At 48.2% G+C, this 18,350-nt stretch overlaps 1 protein-coding gene across 5 annotated transcripts in view; it reads right to left on the reverse strand.

Annotated features, from left to right (window-relative positions):
* The window catches only part of LOXL3 (lysyl oxidase like 3), a 476,927-nt gene that overhangs the window by 26,562 nt on the left and 432,015 nt on the right, over positions 1-18,350 (reverse strand). For all 5 annotated transcript variants that reach the window (XM_069632513.1, XM_069632512.1, XM_069632511.1 and 2 more), the window contains 2 exons: positions 16,383-16,498; positions 11,740-11,876 (listed from right to left, as the gene is read on the reverse strand). In XM_069632513.1, coding sequence (XP_069488614.1) covers positions 11,740-11,876; positions 16,383-16,498 — 253 coding nt within the window. The remainder of the gene's footprint in view (positions 1-11,739; positions 11,877-16,382; positions 16,499-18,350) is intronic.

An 18,350-nucleotide genomic window follows, 5' to 3' on the forward strand; every position in this document is an offset into this window, starting at 1 on the left:
TTTCACATTCGCTGCGCTCAACCTTCTCTTTCTTTCCCTCCTCATGCCTCTTCTGTGGCTCGCTCCTGTCGCTATACCTAGTTTCACATTCGCTGCGCTCAACCTTCTCTTTCTTTCCCTCCTCATGCCTCTTCTGTGGCTCGCTCCTGTCGCTATACCTAGTTTCACATTCGCTGCGCTCAACCTTCTCTTTCTTTCCCTCCTCATGCCTCTTCTGTGGCTCGCTCCTGTCGCTATACCTAGTTTCACATTCGCTGCGCTCAACCTTCTCTTTCTTTCCCTCCTCATGCCTCTTCTGTGGCTCGCTCCTGTCGCTATACCTAGTTTCACATTCGCTGCGCTCAACCTTCTCTTTCTTTCCCTCCTCATGCCTCTTCTGTGGCTCGCTCCTGTCGCTATACCTAGTTTCACATTCGCTGCGCTCAACCTTCTCTTTCTTTCCCTCCTCATGCCTCTTCTGTGGCTCGCTCCTGTCGCTATACCTAGTTTCACATTCGCTGCGCTCAACCTTCTCTTTCTTTCCCTCCTCATGCCTCTTCTGTGGCTCGCTCCTGTCGCTATACCTAGTTTCACATTCGCTGCGCTCAACCTTCTCTTTCTTTCCCTCCTCATGCCTCTTCTGTGGCTCGCTCCTGTCGCTATACCTAGTTTCACATTCGCTGCGCTCAACCTTCTCTTTCTTTCCCTCCTCATATCTCTTCTGTGGCTCGCTCCTGTCGCTATACCTAGTTTCACATTCGCTGCGCTCAACCTTCTCTTTCCTTTCCCTCCTCATGCCTCTTCTGTGGCTCGCTCCTGTCGCTATACCTAGTTTCACATTCGCTGCGCTCAACCTTCTCTTTCTTTCCCTCCTCATGCCTCTTCTGTGGCTCGCTCCTGTCGCTATACCTAGTTTCACATTCGCTGCGCTCAACCTTCTCTTTCTTTCCCTCCTCATTGCCTCTTCTGTGGCTCGCTCCTGTCGCTATACCTAGTTTCACATTCGCTGCGCTCAACCTTCTCTTTCTTTCCCTCCTCATGCCTCTTCTGTGGCTCGCTCCTGTCGCTATACCTAGTTTCACATTCGCTGCGCTCAACCTTCTCTTTCTTTCCCTCCTCATGCCTCTTCTGTGGCTCGCTCCTGTCGCTATACCTAGTTTCACATTCGCTGCGCTCAACCTTCTCTTTCTTTCCCTCCTCATGCCTCTTCTGTGGCTCGCTCTGTCGCTATACCTAGTTTCACATTCGCTGCGCTCAACCTTCTCTTTCTTTCCCTCCTCATGCCTCTTCTGTGGCTCGCTCCTGTCGCTATACCTAGTTTCACATTCGCTGCGCTCAACCTTCTCTTTCTTTCCCTCCTCATGCCTCTTCTGTGGCTCGCTCCTGTCGCTATACCTAGTTTCACATTCGCTGCGCTCAACCTTCTCTTTCTTTCCCTCCTCATGCCTCTTCTGTGGCTCGCTCCTGTCGCTATACCTAGTTTCACATTCGCTGCGCTCAACCTTCTCTTTCTTTCCCTCCTCATGCCTCTTCTGTGGCTCGCTCCTGTCGCTATACCTAGTTTCACATTCGCTGCGCTCAACCTTCTCTTTCTTTCCCTCCTCATGCCTCTTCTGTGGCTCGCTCCTGTCGCTATACCTAGTTTCACATTCGCTGCGCTCAACCTTCTCTTTCTTTCCCTCCTCATATCTCTTCTGTGGCTCGCTCCTGTCGCTATACCTAGTTTCACATTCGCTGCGCTCAACCTTCTCTTTCTTTCCCTCCTCATGCCTCTTCTGTGGCTCGCTCCTGTCGCTATACCTAGTTTCACATTCGCTGCGCTCAACCTTCTCTTTCTTTCCCTCCTCATATCTCTTCTGTGGCTCGCTCCTGTCGCCTATACCTAGTTTCACCATTCGCTGCGCTCAACCTTCTCTTTCTTTCCCTCCTCATGCCTCTTCTGTGGCTCGCTCCTGTCGCTATACCTAGTTTCACATTCGCTGCGCTCAACCTTCTCTTTCTTTCCCTCCTCATGCCTCTTCTGTGGCTCGCTCCTGTCGCTATACCTAGTTTCACATTCGCTGCGCTCAACCTTCTCTTTCTTTTCCCTCCTCATGCCTCTTCTGTGGCTCGCTCCTGTCGCTATACCTAGTTTCACATTCGCTGCGCTCAACCTTCTCTTTCTTTCCCTCCTCATATCTCTTCTGTGGCTCGCTCCTGTCGCTATACCTAGTTTCACATTCGCTGCGCTCAACCTTCTCTTTCTTTCCCTCCTCATGCCTCTTCTGTGGCTCGCTCCTGTCGCTATACCTAGTTTCACATTCGCTGCGCTCAACCTTCTCTTTCTTTCCCTCCTCATGCCTCTTCTGTGGCTCGCTCCTGTCGCTATACCTAGTTTCACATTCGCTGCGCTCAACCTTCTCTTTCTTTCCCTCCTCATGCCTCTTCTGTGGCTCGCTCCTGTCGCTATACCTAGTTTCACATTCGCTGCGCTCAACCTTCTCTTTCTTTCCCTCCTCATGCCTCTTCTGTGGCTCGCTCCTGTCGCTATTCCTAGTTTCACATTCGCTGCGCTCAACCTTCTCTTTCTTTCCCTCCTCAGGCCTCTTCTGTGGCTCGCTCCTGTCGCTATACCTAGTTTCACATTCGCTGCGCTCAACCTTCTCTTTCTTTCCCTCCTCATATCTCTTCTGTGGCTCGCTCCTGTCGCTATACCTAGTTTCACATTCGCTGCGCTCAACCTTCTCTTTCTTTCCTCCTCATGCCTCTTCTGTGGCTCGCTCCTGTCGCTATACCTAGTTTCACATTCGCTGCGCTCAACCTTCTCTTTCTTTCCCTCCTCATATCTCTTCTGTGGCTCGCTCCTGTCGCTATACCTAGTTTCACATTCGCTGCGCTCAACCTTCTCTTTCTTTCCCTCCTCATGCCTCTTCTGTGGCTCGCTCCTGTCGCTATACCTAGTTTCACATTCGCTGCGCTCAACCTTCTCTTTCTTTCCCTCCTCATGCCTCTTCTGTGGCTCGCTCCTGTCGCTATACCTAGTTTCACATTCGCTGCGCTCAACCTTCTCTTTCTTTCCCTCCTCATGCCTCTTCTGTGGCTCGCTCCTGTCGCTATACCTAGTTTAACATTCGCTGCGCTCAACCTTCTCTTTCTTTCCCTCCTCATGCCTCTTCTGTGGCTCGCTCCTGTCGCTATACCTAGTTTCACATTCGCTGCGCTCAACCTTCTCTTTCTTTCCCTCCTCATGCCTCTTCTGTGGCTCGCTCCTGTCGCTATACCTAGTTTCACATTCGCTGCGCTCAACCTTCTCTTTCTTTCCCTCCTCATGCCTCTTCTGTGGCTCGCTCCTGTCGCTATACCTAGTTTCACATTCGCTGCGCTCAACCTTCTCTTTCTTTCCCTCCTCATGCCTCTTCTGTGGCTCGCTCCTGTCGCTATACCTAGTTTCACATTCGCTGCGCTCAACCTTCTCTTTCTTTCCCTCCTCATGCCTCTTCTGTGGCTCGCTCCTGTCGCTATACCTAGTTTCACATTCGCTGCGCTCAACCTTCTCTTTCTTTCCCTCCTCATGCCTCTTCTGTGGCTCGCTCCTGTCGCTATTCCTAGTTTCACATTCGCTGCGCTCAACCGTATCTTTCTTTCCCTCCTCATGCTCTTCTGTGGCTCGCTCCTGTCGCTATACCTAGTTTCACATTCGCTGCGCTCAACCTTCTCTTTCTTTCCCTCCTCATGCCTCTTCTGTGGCTCGCTCCTGTCGCTATACCTAGTTTCACATTCGCTGCGCTCAACCTTCTCTTTCTTTCCCTCCTCATGCCTCTTCTGTGGCTCGCTCCTGTCGCTATACCTAGTTTCACATTCGCTGCGCTCAACCTTCTCTTTCTTTCCCTCCTCATGCCTCTTCTGTGGCTCGCTCCTGTCGCTATACCTAGTTTCACATTCGCTGCGCTCAACCTTCTCTTTCTTTCCCTCCTCATGCCTCTTCTGTGGCTCGCTCCTGTCGCTATACCTAGTTTCACATTCGCTGCGCTCAACCTTCTCTTTCTTTCCCTCCTCATGACTCTTCTGTGGCTCGCTCCTGTCGCTATACCTAGTTTCACATTCGCTGCGCTCAACCTTCTCTTTCTTTCCCTCCTCATGCCTCTTCTGTGGCTCGCTCCTGTCGCTATACCTAGTTTCAAATTCGCTGCGCTCAACCTTCTCTTTCTTTCCCTCCTCATGCCTCTTCTGTGGCTCGCTCCTGTCGCTATACCTAGTTTCACATTTGCTGCGCTCAACCTTCTCTTTCTTTCCCTTCTCATGCCTCTTCTGTGGCTCGCTCCTGTCGCTATACCTAGTTTCACATTCGCTGCGCTCAACCTTCTCTTTCTTTCCCTCCTCATGCCTCTTCTGTGGCTCGCTCCTGTCGCTATACCTAGTTTCACATTCGCTGCGCTCAACCTTCTCTTTCTTTCCCTCCTCATGCCTCTTCTGTGGCTCGCTCCTGTCGCTATACCTAGTTTCACATTCGCTGCGCTCAACCTTCTCTTTCTTTCCCTCCTCATGCCTCTTCTGTGGCTCGCTCCTGTCGCTATACCTAGTTTCACATTCGCTGCGCTCAACCTTCTCTTTCTTCCCTCCTCATGCCTCTTCTGTGGCTCGCTCCTGTCGCTATACCTAGTTTCACATTCGCTGCGCTCAACCTTCTCTTTCTTTCCCTCCTCATGCCTCTTCTGTGGCTCGCTCCTGTCGCTATACCTAGTTTCACATTCGCTGCGCTCAACCTTCTCTTTCTTTCCCTCCTCATGCCTCTTCTGTGGCTCGCTCCTGTCGCTATACCTAGTTTCACATTCGCTGCGCTCAACCTTCTCTTTCTTTCCCTCCTCATGCCTCTTCTGTGGCTCGCTCCTGTCGCTATACCTAGTTTAACATTCGCTGCGCTCAACCTTCTCTTTCTTTCCCTCCTCATGACTCTTCTGTGGCTCGCTCCTGTCGCTATACCTAGTTTAACATTCGCTGCGCTCAACCTTCTCTTTCTTTCCCTCCTCATGCCTCTTCTGTGGCTCGCTCCTGTCGCTATACCTAGTTTTCACATTCGCTGCGCTCAACCTTCTCTTTCTTTCCCTCCTCATGCCTCTTCTGTGGCTCGCTCCTGTCGCTATACCTAGTTTCACATTCGCTGCGCTCAACCTTCTCTTTCTTTCCCTTCTCATGCCTCTTCTGTGGCTCGCTCCTGTCGCTATACCTAGTTTCACATTCGCTGCGCTCAACCTTCTCTTTCTTTCCCTCCTCATGCCTCTTCTGTGGCTCGCTCCTGTCGCTATACCTAGTTTCACATTCGCTGCGCTCAACCTTCTCTTTCTTTCCCTCCTCATGCCTCTTCTGTGGCTCGCTCCTGTCGCTATACCTAGTTTCACATTCGCTGCGCTCAACCTTCTCTTTCTTTTCCCTCCTCATGCCTCTTCTGTGGCTCGCTCCTGTCGCTATACCTAGTTTCACATTCGCTGCGCTCAACCTTCTCTTTCTTTCCCTCCTCATGCCTCTTCTGTGGCTCGCTCCTGTCGCTATACCTAGTTTCACATTCGCTGCGCTCAACCCTTCTCTTTCTTTCCCTCCTCAGGCCTCTTCTGTGGCTCGCTCCTGTCGCTATACCTAGTTTCACATTCGCTGCGCTCAACCTTCTCTTTCTTTCCCTCCTCATATCTCTTCTGTGGCTCGCTCCTGTCGCTATACCTAGTTTCACATTCGCTGCGCTCAACCTTCTCTTTCTTTCCCTCCTCATGCCTCTTCTGTGGGCTCGCTCCTGTCGCTATACCTAGTTTTAACATTCGCTGCGCTCAACCTTCTCTTTCTTTCCCTCCTCATGCCTCTTCTGTGGCTCGCTCCTGTCGCTATACCTAGTTTCACATTCGCTGCGCTCAACCTTCTCTTTTCTTTCCCTCCTCATGCCTCTTCTGTGGCTCGCTCCTGTCGCTATACCTAGTTTCACATTCGCTGCGCTCAACCTTCTCTTTCTTTCCCTCCTCATGCCTCTTCTGTGGCTCGCTCCTGTCGCTATTCCTAGTTTCACATTCGCTGCGCTCAACCTTCTCTTTCTTTCCCTCCTCATGCCTCTTCTGTGGCTCGCTCCTGTCGCTATACCTAGTTTCACATTCGCTGCGCTCAACCTTCTCTTTCTTTCCTCCTCATGCCTCTTCTGTGGCTCGCTCCTGTCGCTATTCCTAGTTTCACATTCGCTGCGCTCAACCTTCTCTTTCTTTCCCTCCTCATGCCTCTTCTGTGGCTCGCTCCTGTCGCTATACCTAGTTTCACATTCGCTGCGCTCAACTTCTCTTTCTTTCCCTCCTCATATCTCTTCTGTGGCTCGCTCCTGTCGCTATACCTAGTTTCACATTCGCTGCGCTCAACCTTCTCTTTCTTTCCCTCCTCATGCCTCTTCTGTGGCTCGCTCCTGTCGCTATACCTAGTTTAACATTCGCTGCGCTCAACCTTCTCTTTCTTTCCCTCCTCATGCCTCTTCTGTGGCTCGCTCCTGTCGCTATACCTAGTTTCACATTCGCTGCGCTCAACCTTCTCTTTCTTCCTCCTCATGCCTCTTCTGTGGCTCGCTCCTGTCGCTATACCTAGTTTCACATTCGCTGCGCTCAACCTTCTCTTTCTTCCCTCCTCATGCCTCTTCTGTGGCTCGCTCCTGTCGCTATACCTAGTTTCACATTCGCTGCGCTCAACCTTCTCTTTCTTTCCCTCCTCATGCCTCTTCTGTGGCTCGCTCCTGTCGCTATACCTAGTTTAACATTCGCTGCGCTCAACCTTCTCTTTCTTTCCCTCCTCATGCCTCTTCTGTGGCTCGCTCCTGTCGCTATACCTAGTTTCACATTCGCTGCGCTCAACCTTCTCTTTCTTTCCCTCCTCATGCCTCTTCTGTGGCTCGCTCCTGTCGCTATACCTAGTTTCACATTCGCTGCGCTCAACCTTCTCTTTCTTTCCCTCCTCATGCCTCTTCTGTGGCTCGCTCCTGTCGCTATTCCTAGTTTCACATTCGCTGCGCTCAACCTTCTCTTTCTTTCCCTCCTCATGCCTCTTCTGTGGCTCGCTCCTGTCGCTATACCTAGTTTCACATTCGCTGCGCTCAACCTTCTCTTTCTTTCCCTCCTCATGCCTCTTCTGTGGCTCGCTCCTGTCGCTATACCTAGTTTCACATTCGCTGCGCTCAACCTTCTCTTTCTTTCCTTTTCTTTTTTAAAATTGATTGGGCAATGGTTAATTAAAACCTTATACACATGTCATATAATCAATTAAAAACAATACATTACATTAAATACATAGATATTCCTACAAATAATGATCCCCTTTTCTCTTGTTTATTCCCGTATTGATTATTGCTCATCGTTACTGCATGGTCTTCCTGTTTGCCATCTTTTTCCTCTTCGTTGCATCTATAATTCTTCTGTTAGTTTTCTTTTTGTCTTTACCCCCTATTGTCTTCTATTTACATCTTCCATGGGCTCAGACTCACAACTCTTCTTCAAATCTTGGCCCTTGTATCACCTTCTTTCGATTGTTTTCAAATGCACCCATGGTTTGGCCCTGTCCTATCTTTCCACCCTACTTTATTTTTATGTCCCTTCACGTTCGTCCCTATCCCAGAAGCTATTTCTTCTAATTGTCCTTAGCCTCCCCGTGCTCCGTCTCATTTCTGCTCTTTTTCTCTGGTTGGCTCCTAAACATTGGTACGCCCTTCCTCTTTCACTTCGATCCTCCTCAAACAAATCTTAAACTCTATTTTCTTTCGGCTCTTGCTTCCTAGAAATAAAACTCAATCCTTCCTCCTTTTCTCAGCCTGATGCAGCCTGGATCCATTTGTTTCATTTGATTGGACTGTTTTTGAATTCTTTTATTGTTCAGCGCCTTTGGCGAAAGGCGCTTTATACATTTAATAAAAATACAAAATACAAATACATACTTGTGGCACCCTGTTTAGATTGGTGCTGTAGGTGGCGTCAATGTTTGCATGCATGTCGTTTCTTTTGGAGCTGCTTCCTGGCATGTAGGGAGTTAATCCTTTCCATTTCCCTGTTCTGCACAGTGACATCACTCTAGTGGTCAGTAATTAGTCAGCTGCAGTGTTCCATCTTCCCCAGTAGAGGGCAGAGCAGCACCCTACGGCATCAGGTAATAGGGGAGGGTGTAGGCTGACTGGCCTGCGCTGCAGGTGGAGGTCTTGGTTCTGAGTGGAGAAGTAGGTGAAGTCCCATAACCATATTTGCCACTAGGAGATTTTTATTCTTAAACTCCCGTCCTTGAATTACTGGATAGGAACCCCCTCCCATACCACTATTGGCACGGCTCTGCAATTTGTCTCAGATACATCAGACGGGTTCTCCAAGCGGCAGAGTGGCTCTACACCAGGTAGAGCGCTGCCCTTGTCATGCTTGGGTCACTGATGGCCAGAGAGTGGACTGCTTTAGCGTACTGATAGAAAATGGCTTCATACGTGCTGGAGGTTTGAGGTACAAGTGAATAGGGTTCTTTGCTCTGGTGTCTGGGTGGTTTTAGGAAATCCCACTGGGCTTATAACACATCACTTATAGTGTTGCTATGGCAAAGTGCCCCAGACATAAGGCATGCGTGGTCCTAGTTGGGGGCTAGTGAACATCTGTCCTGATGCTATTGCAATTTACCAGCTGAGGGAATAGTGGAAATGGGAGGGGGCACCCCGGCGTGAGACAGGTTATCAATGACAACCATAAATACAGGTGCCTAGATCACGCACCTGGCCCGAGGAGCCAGGGGTTAGAAGTGGGGGTGGAGGTGTGCAAGGGGCATGTAGGGGCTGCGCGACACATAAGGTGACAAAAGCATGTAGCGGACTGCCGCACATTCAGAATAAGGTGAAAACCCAGGTGAGTAGACCACATGGGGAAGACCTAGGCAGGCCCTGCACGGTAGGCCACCTACAAAATTATGTGGACACTTCACGACAGAGGGTGGGGGGCTAATCATTCAGTCTGTCGTCCCCAGGAGACAGCAGTCGCTGGGAACAAAAGCAGCCGATACATACAAGGTCAGCAAGTCAGCCTCACGGGCACTCGCGGAAGACCAGGGGAATTACATTCACAAAGATATGTCGGGGAGGCATGCTCACAGCCCAATTGGTGGTTTCATATCGCCCTTTGGCAGGTGGGTCTGGGAAGAAGGATGTGGGATGAAGGGGCGATCCAGAAAGAGCCAATCAGAAAGCGAGTTTTGGTGTCCCCAAAAGGCAACAAGTATTCTGTGTCCTCGATGATGTCTATGAGGCTCCTCATTGGTCGGATGCCATATGAATGTTTCCCTTCCCACCAGTTTAGGACATCTTGTGGCTTGTCCTATGTGTGCTAAACAATGGCAGGGAAATAAGGATCCAGAGGTCAGCACGATTACGTAGCGACTAATAACCAGTGAATGGGAGGAGCGGGAAGTAATGTGCTTGCCACAAGGGGAGGTGGGAAATGGCGGGGGGGTTGGGGGATGGCAGGTCTGTTTGCTCCAATCATTTCTAACCAACCAATTGTGTTGTATGAATGCTAGATTTATAAAGTGCAGCAGGATCCGAACGTATCAAGGCGCTAAACCTTTGTCTAGCTATAGGAGATGGACGTGGCCCCACCAATAAGCTTTGTGGGACTCTTGATAACTCGAAACACAAATCGCAACTGTTTCTCACTATGCAAAATTGTATGCGCTGTATGAAAGATCTGACCGCAGAGGGCGGTTTTGTCAACTCTCATCAATCAGTTCTGTTTCTGCTGTTTGATTTGTCCTTGCCCAGCTGTAATAAACAGTGTTACTTCTTGCCCGGTGTACGTTCCTTTCTGGATTCCTTCTGGTAAATTACTAATGACTTGCCCGTAGAGGACCCCTGATACACTCCTCTGGTGCTATGCTTTAAGTTGGTTTTGGTTCTATGCCTATCCCACGAGTGACCCACAGGTATTCAGATTGAAGGTGTTTCTGTGCCTTGCATACTGGGGACCACCAAGCTTTGTGAATTGTGGGAGATTGCCATATAAGGCCTCTCTAGAGTGTACCCCTCATTGCAGGTTGCATGCAGCATTGGTGTTCGGGTCTGCATATGTCACAAAGACGAGGGTAAAGTTGGAAGCCTTGAAGCGTCCTAGTAAGGGCTTCCTCTGCTAAAGGATACTTTGAGAATAGCGCTGCCCTTGGCTTCGAGGCGCTGGCATGTCTGAGTGTCGTGTCTGCATTCATCAGCAGCAGGGTGGAGCGGTGATGATCTTCTTGCCATCTGCAGAAATGCTTGCAGAGGCTTGCTGTTTATGAACCTGATGCCCAGCTGAGGTGCATAAATAATGCATCCTTCGGTGTGGGGGTCGCTCTTTCACCAGTTCAATATACCCAAAAATGATGACCCCCTTCATTTTGGGATTTATTTTGGGGAGGGGCTGATATTACAATTCAGAACCGTGAACATAATACGTGCACCAGCCTGTTGCATTGTAAACACTAGAAGGAAGAGGCACTATTCTTTCCACTGTACACTCCCCTCCTCGTGCTGGTTTTGCCCCTCTGAATGTTCCACACACACTTAAGAATGGAGGCACTGTGCCGCCCTGATCCCGCTGTGACACACCTGATCTTTAGATGGACCTTCACCCCTATACCAAGAGAGGGAAACACGTGGCAGCATAAGCTCTCCCCATTATCTGCAAGACATGCATTACAGTGGTGTTTCAGTATCATCCCACCTCCTGGCAGGACCTCTTTGTTACCCCCTCCCCCATTATTAGGTGGGAATGATGCCCAGTGGTGTATGACAGCCTCATTGTGGCCACTCTTACAGCTGGCCGATATGCCTGAGTTAGTCTGTTTGTAGAGTACCTCTTGACTCCCTCTAATATACCAGCCTCACTGTATGCAATCTTCGCGCAACCTGGTATGCCAGAGCTGGAGTGGTGTTTGCGGACTACCACCCCACTTCTCTTAGTGTTGAAGATTCCTTGTGGCCACTCTCCCTGCTACACAGTATGCCTGAGTTACGGTTCTGTTTGTAGAGTACCTCCCCACTCCCTCTAGTATGGCAGCCTCATTTTAGCCACTCTCCTTGCTATCCGGGATATGCTACAGTTGTGGTGGTGTTTGTAGAGTACCTCCCCACTCCCCTAGTATGGCAGCCTCATTTTAGCCACTCTCCTTGCTATCCGGGATATGCTACAGTTTTGGTAGTGTTTGTAGAGTACCTCCCCACTCCCTCTAGTATGGCAGCCTCATTTTAGCCACTCTCCTTGCTATCCGGGATATGCTACAGTTGTGGTGGTGTTTGTAGAGTACCTCCCCACTCCCCTAGTATGGCAGCCTCATTTTAGCCACTCTCCTTGCTATCCGGGATATGCTACAGTTGTGGTAGTGTTTGTAGAGTACCTCCCCACTCCCCTAGTATGGCAGCCTCATTTTAGCCACTCTCCTTGCTATCCGGGATATGCTACAGTTGTGGTGGTGTTTGTAGAGTACCTCCCCACTCCCCTAGTATGGCAGCCTCATTTTAGCCACTCTCCTTGCTATCCGGGATATGCTACAGTTGTGGTAGTGTTTGTAGAGTACCTCCCCACTCCCCTAGTATGGCAGCCTCATTTTAGCCACTCTCCTTGCTATCCGGGATATGCTACAGTTGTGGTGGTGTTTGTAGAGTACCTCCCCACTCCTCTAGTATGGAAGCCTCTTTGTCGCTGCTCTCCCTGTTACCCGGTATGCCTGAGTTACTGTGTTGTTTGTTAGTATCATTAGCCCCTGGGGTCTACTCACCTGTAGGATGTAGTTGCCAGGTTTGACGTCAGTGATATCGATCCACTGGCAGTCAATGTCATGTCTGTAAAGGTCCCAGCAGCCCACAGTGATGCCCTGTTCTCCGAAGTTGGCACACTCATACCGCTTGCTCACCACTGCAAAGAGAAGCGAAGGAGGGGTGTGAGTTGGTTGGGGTTAGCTATTGAGTCACCCTGACAATTATTTTGGACAGATTTTGAACTATTTGGCTTAGTATTTGTGTAGTCAGAACTTGGGTGTCTATTTAAGTTTCTAAGTGAAAACACATTTGGATCACCAGGCAATCTGGCTCAGCAGTCTCCTGGAACGTGCTCTTATTTCCTCTTAGTTCTGCAGATAATGGGTGGTTAGGTAGTGGAGCTGTAGGCAACGTAGTGTTCCTAAAGCCATTGCTACCATCACCATAGACTCTTGCAGTGTTTCTGATTTTCCCTCCGAACACTCCCATCATTGCTGACCCTCCACCCCTCTTTAGTTCACCTTTGTAGCTGTTGCTCCATCCTCAGGGAACCTGACTCTCTCTTTCAGGGGCTCTCTCTTGCCCGGTTCCCCCTTCCAATAATCCTCTTGAGCTTCTCTATTGCCCAGTTTAAGCATCTCATGTGCGCTTGCCCAGCTGCCCTCTGGGTGCTGCTCAGAAGAGATTTAGCAGCACACACAGACCATTCGCACCATCCAAAGAGCTAAGAAGGCACAAGCAACAGTCATTTTATGTTGGTTGTAATATGAATAACGTTCAAGCACCATAATTTCTGTAGCCAATGGTGCCTCAGCAAAAGCGGCCCCCACACTATGTAACCCAACTGTCAGATCAAATATCGGATACAGACTGTGAGTAACCAGGTTACCTGGTTGTGTAGCCCCATACCATGATTCCGATTCTTTGTACATATTTCATAGAGGCGATTTAAAGAGGCCCCCTTGCAAGTTACCACATTTTAAAACTCTAATATTATGAGTGGAAAAATATGTTGCGCAGCCTCTTCTACGTTAGCATTTCTAATGTTACTCTATAAGTGGCAAGCAACATTGCAATATCATCTACTTGGTCTGCTAGGGGTCATGGGTATGAAATATGCCTGGCACTGCTCATACACAGCATCAGGGCAATTCATACTCAGACAGCTACATTGCTTTTCACACAACCTGCATGCTCACCAGGTTTTCAGAGTTCCATTGGGCATGGACCGTAACAAATGATATGGATATTCTATGCTAGAAAAAAAATGGTTTGCCTGAGCACTCGCAGTTTTACTTCTTCATTCCCTCTGTCAACTAGTATTAGAGGCCAGCACAGGATCTAGGAGTGAGAGGCACAGGAGAACACTCCTAGGGGGCGAAGAACAAATCAGCAAATTTAAAAAAAGCAAGTCAGGTGTTTGGGCAGTAGAGTATTGTGAAGGAAATGTGTTGTGTATTTGCATTAATGGACAGTACACTCTAGTAATAGTCTAGGGAACTGCATCCTCTGTTTCTTTCTATGCTCAGCTGCTGAGGGGTTTTCAATATAATCACGTGTTCTGTGTTTAGTGCCTTTCTCATCCCCAAGCATCCTGTTCAACTGATAAGTGTATTGCAGAAGAGGGGACCCTGGTTATAGGAGAAGACAGTCCATCTGTTATACCTCTGAGCATTGCTGCTATTAACTTAAAAAGGAAATGTGTGTGGTTTTCTTTAAACAGGCCACATAAAGATCCTCAGTGAGGCTCTAGGCTGGGGTGAGGGAGGGTGGGGAAAAGAACTGTAGGCTGTATTATGTACCTAGTAATTTCACTTCCTATACATGTGTTTCTACTCCCTACATGGAATCACGTGTTCTTTTAAGGAGCGAAAAAGTAATTAGCTTTGCCAAAAGGCTTATTAAAAGATGTTCTTTCCCCTTAAAATGCCTATGGAGATCGGGCAGTGATATTATTAGAGATACTTCCTATGGTATTGATCTGCTGGTCACTGAAACTAAAATATCAGTGGAACTTCATGGGTAGCTAGCAGCAGGGGTTAGGCTCCAATTTGTTCATTGTTTCCCCTTTTTGTCACTGCTCTGTTCACAGGGAAATGTAATGTTGATGGTAAGCAGTGGCACAGGAGTTCTGATCGTCGTACTCTGTGGTGTAGTTATTCTGATGCAATTATCATCCTGACACATGCGCGCACACGCACACATTCTGAGAGGCGTGTTCTCCTGGCCTGTGAATTACTTCATTAAAGTGGCACATGAACGCTTATTGACATTTGTTCTGGCACACTCCTTTAAGCTGCTATTGTGTCATCTAGCAAATAGTACATCATGTCTGAATTGTTTGCCAGCCACATCAGTTGTGATAAGCAATATTTATTTTTTGTAATACACATGAATGTTTATGTCATAAACCATGTTCTGCATTATCTCTGAGCACTGTCGAAAATGAATAGCCACAACTAAACTATTGTTTATACTGAGCATACAATGTTTTTTGTGTGTGCATAGGAGTATGTCTGCTAGGTAATGTGACAGATCTTAAAGTCTTTGGTTGATGAGCTCTCGTTATAATCACATATAAATCACTATTTTAGCCTATATCTTTGAAGAAAGTGCTGTAAACTGTACCTTTTACCCCGATTTGTAAAGAATTGCAGAGGTTGGCGAGGGGGCAATTCCCCTCCAAACTCTCAACAGAGATGAAAGCTCACTAACTACGCATGCCCACAAAATGGCTTACCTCGTTAGTCCGTTGCGCGCATACAATGTGCACACGAAAGGCAACCACTTCCGCACGTAGAGAAAAATAATTAGAGGGAACATTGTTAAATTCCCCTCTTCCCCCCGCCCCGCTCTTGCCACTCCCAATATGACTAGTTTCCATATGCCATTCCCCCGGTATGGCTTATTCCCTGCTCTTCATACCAGGGTTCCTGGTCCCCATCTGCATTGATCCCGGATTTGCCATTGACGCACTCATTAGCTTCCTGTCTTCTCCCACTTCTCCATTGCTCCTGACTTCCCCTTGCACACCTCGACATTTCTGATTTTTGGTTCTGCACCCGCAGCAAATCCGATCTCAGCCTCTAAAATGTCATAATCCCCCTCCCCTGTACTGTAGATCTGTTTATAAAGAGAACGCCAGACTTTTCTTCTGTCTTCTGAATTCTGGAATCTTACTGGCTCTCTTGCCTGCAGCTTTTCCTTCTTAGCCCAAGACGCCTTTCCTTCCACATGTATTATTGTTTGTGGGTATCTCCAATGTGTGAACCTGGATGCAATAGGCAGCAAAGTGCTATGCACAGGACAAGGGGTCAGGTCCTGGGTTACATATACATGCTGGAATGCCTTTGGCAGTATGCAGTAGAGTGAGTGGATCGAAGAAGTGTGATGAGAAGATGATGAGACAGAGGCTAGCTAGCCTTGGGGGTGGGTAGTAGTGTGGAGATTCAATAATGGGGGTGGAGGGATGGGCCAGGCCCTATGGTGGTGTGGAGTAAACAGAAGAGTTCATGCCTGAAATTTGGAACATATAAAAAGAAGTTATGACTATTGTACTGGGGTAAATCCTGTCAAAATGTGATGTCCTAATGTAGTACCTTTTTAAGTTGAATAAACTGAGTGCAATAGATGTAACTTCTAGGGGAACACTCGTGTGTTGGCTGCTGAGCTTGGGGAGGATGGCAGGAGTGGGTCTGTGCAGTGTTTGCCCAATTGATGGAGGGATTTACTTCTGTTTGATATCATGAAATAATCAGATGTGGATTTCCAGATGTTGATTTGGCATGCAGTGTAGGCAGATTGCACAGCTGTCAGCATTGGAAGGCTCTGTGGTGAGCACCCCATTTTTGAGGGTTCCTTATTAAAGGTGTGTTGGCTTGCGCTGGTAATGTGCATCAGACCCTTTCGGTGTGGTGGGGAGCATGAATGCGGTGAAGGTGCAGCGTGTGGAAGTGGGGGCTGGTGGGATTGCAGGGTATCAATGAAAGAGATCCATGCATTGTTTACTAGTACGATTGGATGGCTCAATACGTCCTTTGCGTGTGGATCTGGAAAGAGTGGTCAGGAAGGGGTTGGCCAGGTGTTTGGGCCACTTGACGCGGGTGGTGAGTCGAGTTGTGAGAGAGAGAGAGAGTGATGCCGATAGAGCATAGTCTACCTTATGTGCGTGGTTATGAAAGATGTGAGGCTCAGTATGGATGAGTCGGTCCATCATAGATGTTGGTGATGGTTTGCCAGGGATGATAGGTGAGATGTGAGATCGCCAAAAGGCAGCCTCGCACAGGTTTTGAAAGAGGTTTGTCAGGCAGGTTGAATACCCACTTCTTAGTTTTGTCCCATTTGGCGATGGACGATTGAGGAAGTAGGGCTGTCAAAGCCTTCCATGAAGTGCTTGTTGTAGCAATGAGGTTGTTAGCTGACCACATTCTGTGACTGGCTGGAAGAATCTGAGTGTGAGCCTTCCTGAGAAACATGTAAAAGTGCTTGTGTTGAGGGTGGTTTCATGGAGGCTGGTGACACTAGATGGGAGTATGCCCAGCGTGCAGTGGTAACGAACTGCCTGCAATAATGACTGGTGTGGGGGTAACACTAGGGCTTCTGACGCTGGTGGAAAATACCTGCTCTAAAATCACACCTCACAACCCTTTAAGATGCCACCTACATTCCTGGCATTCAGTGTCCTCCAGGCAGAAGCTGGCTTTGTGACCCTCTGCCACCTTGGTGCCATTCGTGGTGAGGATGTCGTAGTGGGTGAAGATGTCCATGCTGTGGTAATGCCTGCAAAGACACACAAAGAAAGAGACAAACACACAACAAAAGAAAGCACAGTCACACTCATCTGTTAATTCTGTACCCTACATGTTGAAAAGAAAAGACTTCTATGGACAGAGAGCCAGCTTGGGGTCTTCCGGGGCAACCCTGACTTGTTGGAGTATATACGACCTGCCACTCAACCCCCCCTCTAACCATTATTTCAACTCAAAATGAAAAATAAACAGGAACAGGCTAGACTCTACTGGGGACGCTAAAGGTACCATAACCTTTCCATAGAGTACATGTCTATTCTTTCAAAGTGGTATTCTTTGCAGACGGGACCCTCAGTGGTTTGTGATTCTGCCCCTGGTCACACAATGGCACCCGACTAGATCTTGGGAACCTGTAGATGCCCCAGCACAACACCTTTCCTGGAACAAACGTTTCAGCACCTAAAAAATAGAAAGACATCTTTGCCACCTCCAGGATGGGGGCTGAACCCATGGAATAATTAGAAGGCGCACCATGGCTTGAGGTGAGGACCATGAGGGTCCCAGGCGAGGAGGCGCAGAAACAGGAGAGAACCGTGGCTGTGTCCTTCTAGAATGTTTCAGACAATTTGATTGACTTTTTTGGCCTATCCTTAGCATCCAAGAAACACTTGGGAGCGTTCATCCTACTATTGAGTCATTGAGTTTTGAAGCTAAGTGTTGGAGTTAAAGGTTTCCTTCTTTACTTATTGTTGGTTGTCGAATTTTCTAGCTCTTGGTATTGACTACGTCCCAACTACAATTGCAGGAGGCCTTCAACTCTGTCATGGTCTTCGATGCGGTTGAAGTTCCATCTAAGATTTTGCTTAGCAATGTTTTGAGGGCCTCGAGTGCCTGTAAATCCTAATATGGTTGGGCAGCTTATTACTCATGTATGATCATGTGAGTCGCTCCACTCATGGCTGGCTGTCGGTTTTCTTAAGGATAGCTTGTGTTTTTGGCAAGGCACAGTTTACGTTTGAATGACCTTGGGTATAGTTTCTTTTGGGGCGTGGTAGGGCCTATCCTTTTTCCTGTCCTCAGTAAGTAGAAATACTTGCGCGATTCTGCATAGGGCCCATCGTAGTTGGGTTTGTCCTCTACCGAACCACATCAATCTTATTCGTATTCTATGGTGCTTCATGGTTCTGGCATGGTTCTGGCATGGTTCTGGCATGGTTGGCTGTAACTTCTATCATTGTTTGGTAAAGGTGCTTAGTGGTTCAGTCTAAGCCGTTTTAGCTTCTTTGCTACCGTGCTTCCTTTTCTGTTCTACATCTAGTTTATGTAAATTGCCATTGTACAGACTTGTATATCACTCTTACTAAGGTCTTCTGCCACTTCATCCTTTCTGTTTTTGAGTTTGGTGTGTGACATGTTTCCGTGTACATTTTATCTTTACTAAGTATATGCTACGTTACGGTCACAGAAGGTCTGTTCGTGGGCAGGTTTAGTGTTCTCTGACGTTAACATTTTATCCATCCAGATCGCTCATGGCAGGATGCACGAAATCATGATTGATTTTAGATCTGTTTGCACTGATCACCTTATGTCTTTAGTAGGGTTCATGTCATTTTCAGGCATGGTTTCGTTTTTCTTGCCATCTGACTGATCTGGATTGATGGTTATAGCATAGTAGACTTTGGGGACCTCATATTCAATGTGTTTATGTGTAGGTTTGGGATTACTTTCCAAATTGGTGAATATGAGGTATGAGGTTTAACAGACATGATGACAGAGACAGAAAGACACCAAGGCCAGCACTTACATACAGGTTAACCAACACATACACTGGACAGGAGATACTCCTAGCAAGGTGAGGATAGATCCATGAGTGGCTGAAAGAG

The sequence above is a fragment of the Ambystoma mexicanum genome, chromosome 6q (assembly GCF_040938575.1).
Source record: "Ambystoma mexicanum isolate Mex_15411 chromosome 6q, UKY_AmexF1_1, whole genome shotgun sequence".
In the NCBI taxonomy this organism is placed as follows: Eukaryota; Metazoa; Chordata; class Amphibia; order Caudata; family Ambystomatidae; genus Ambystoma; species Ambystoma mexicanum.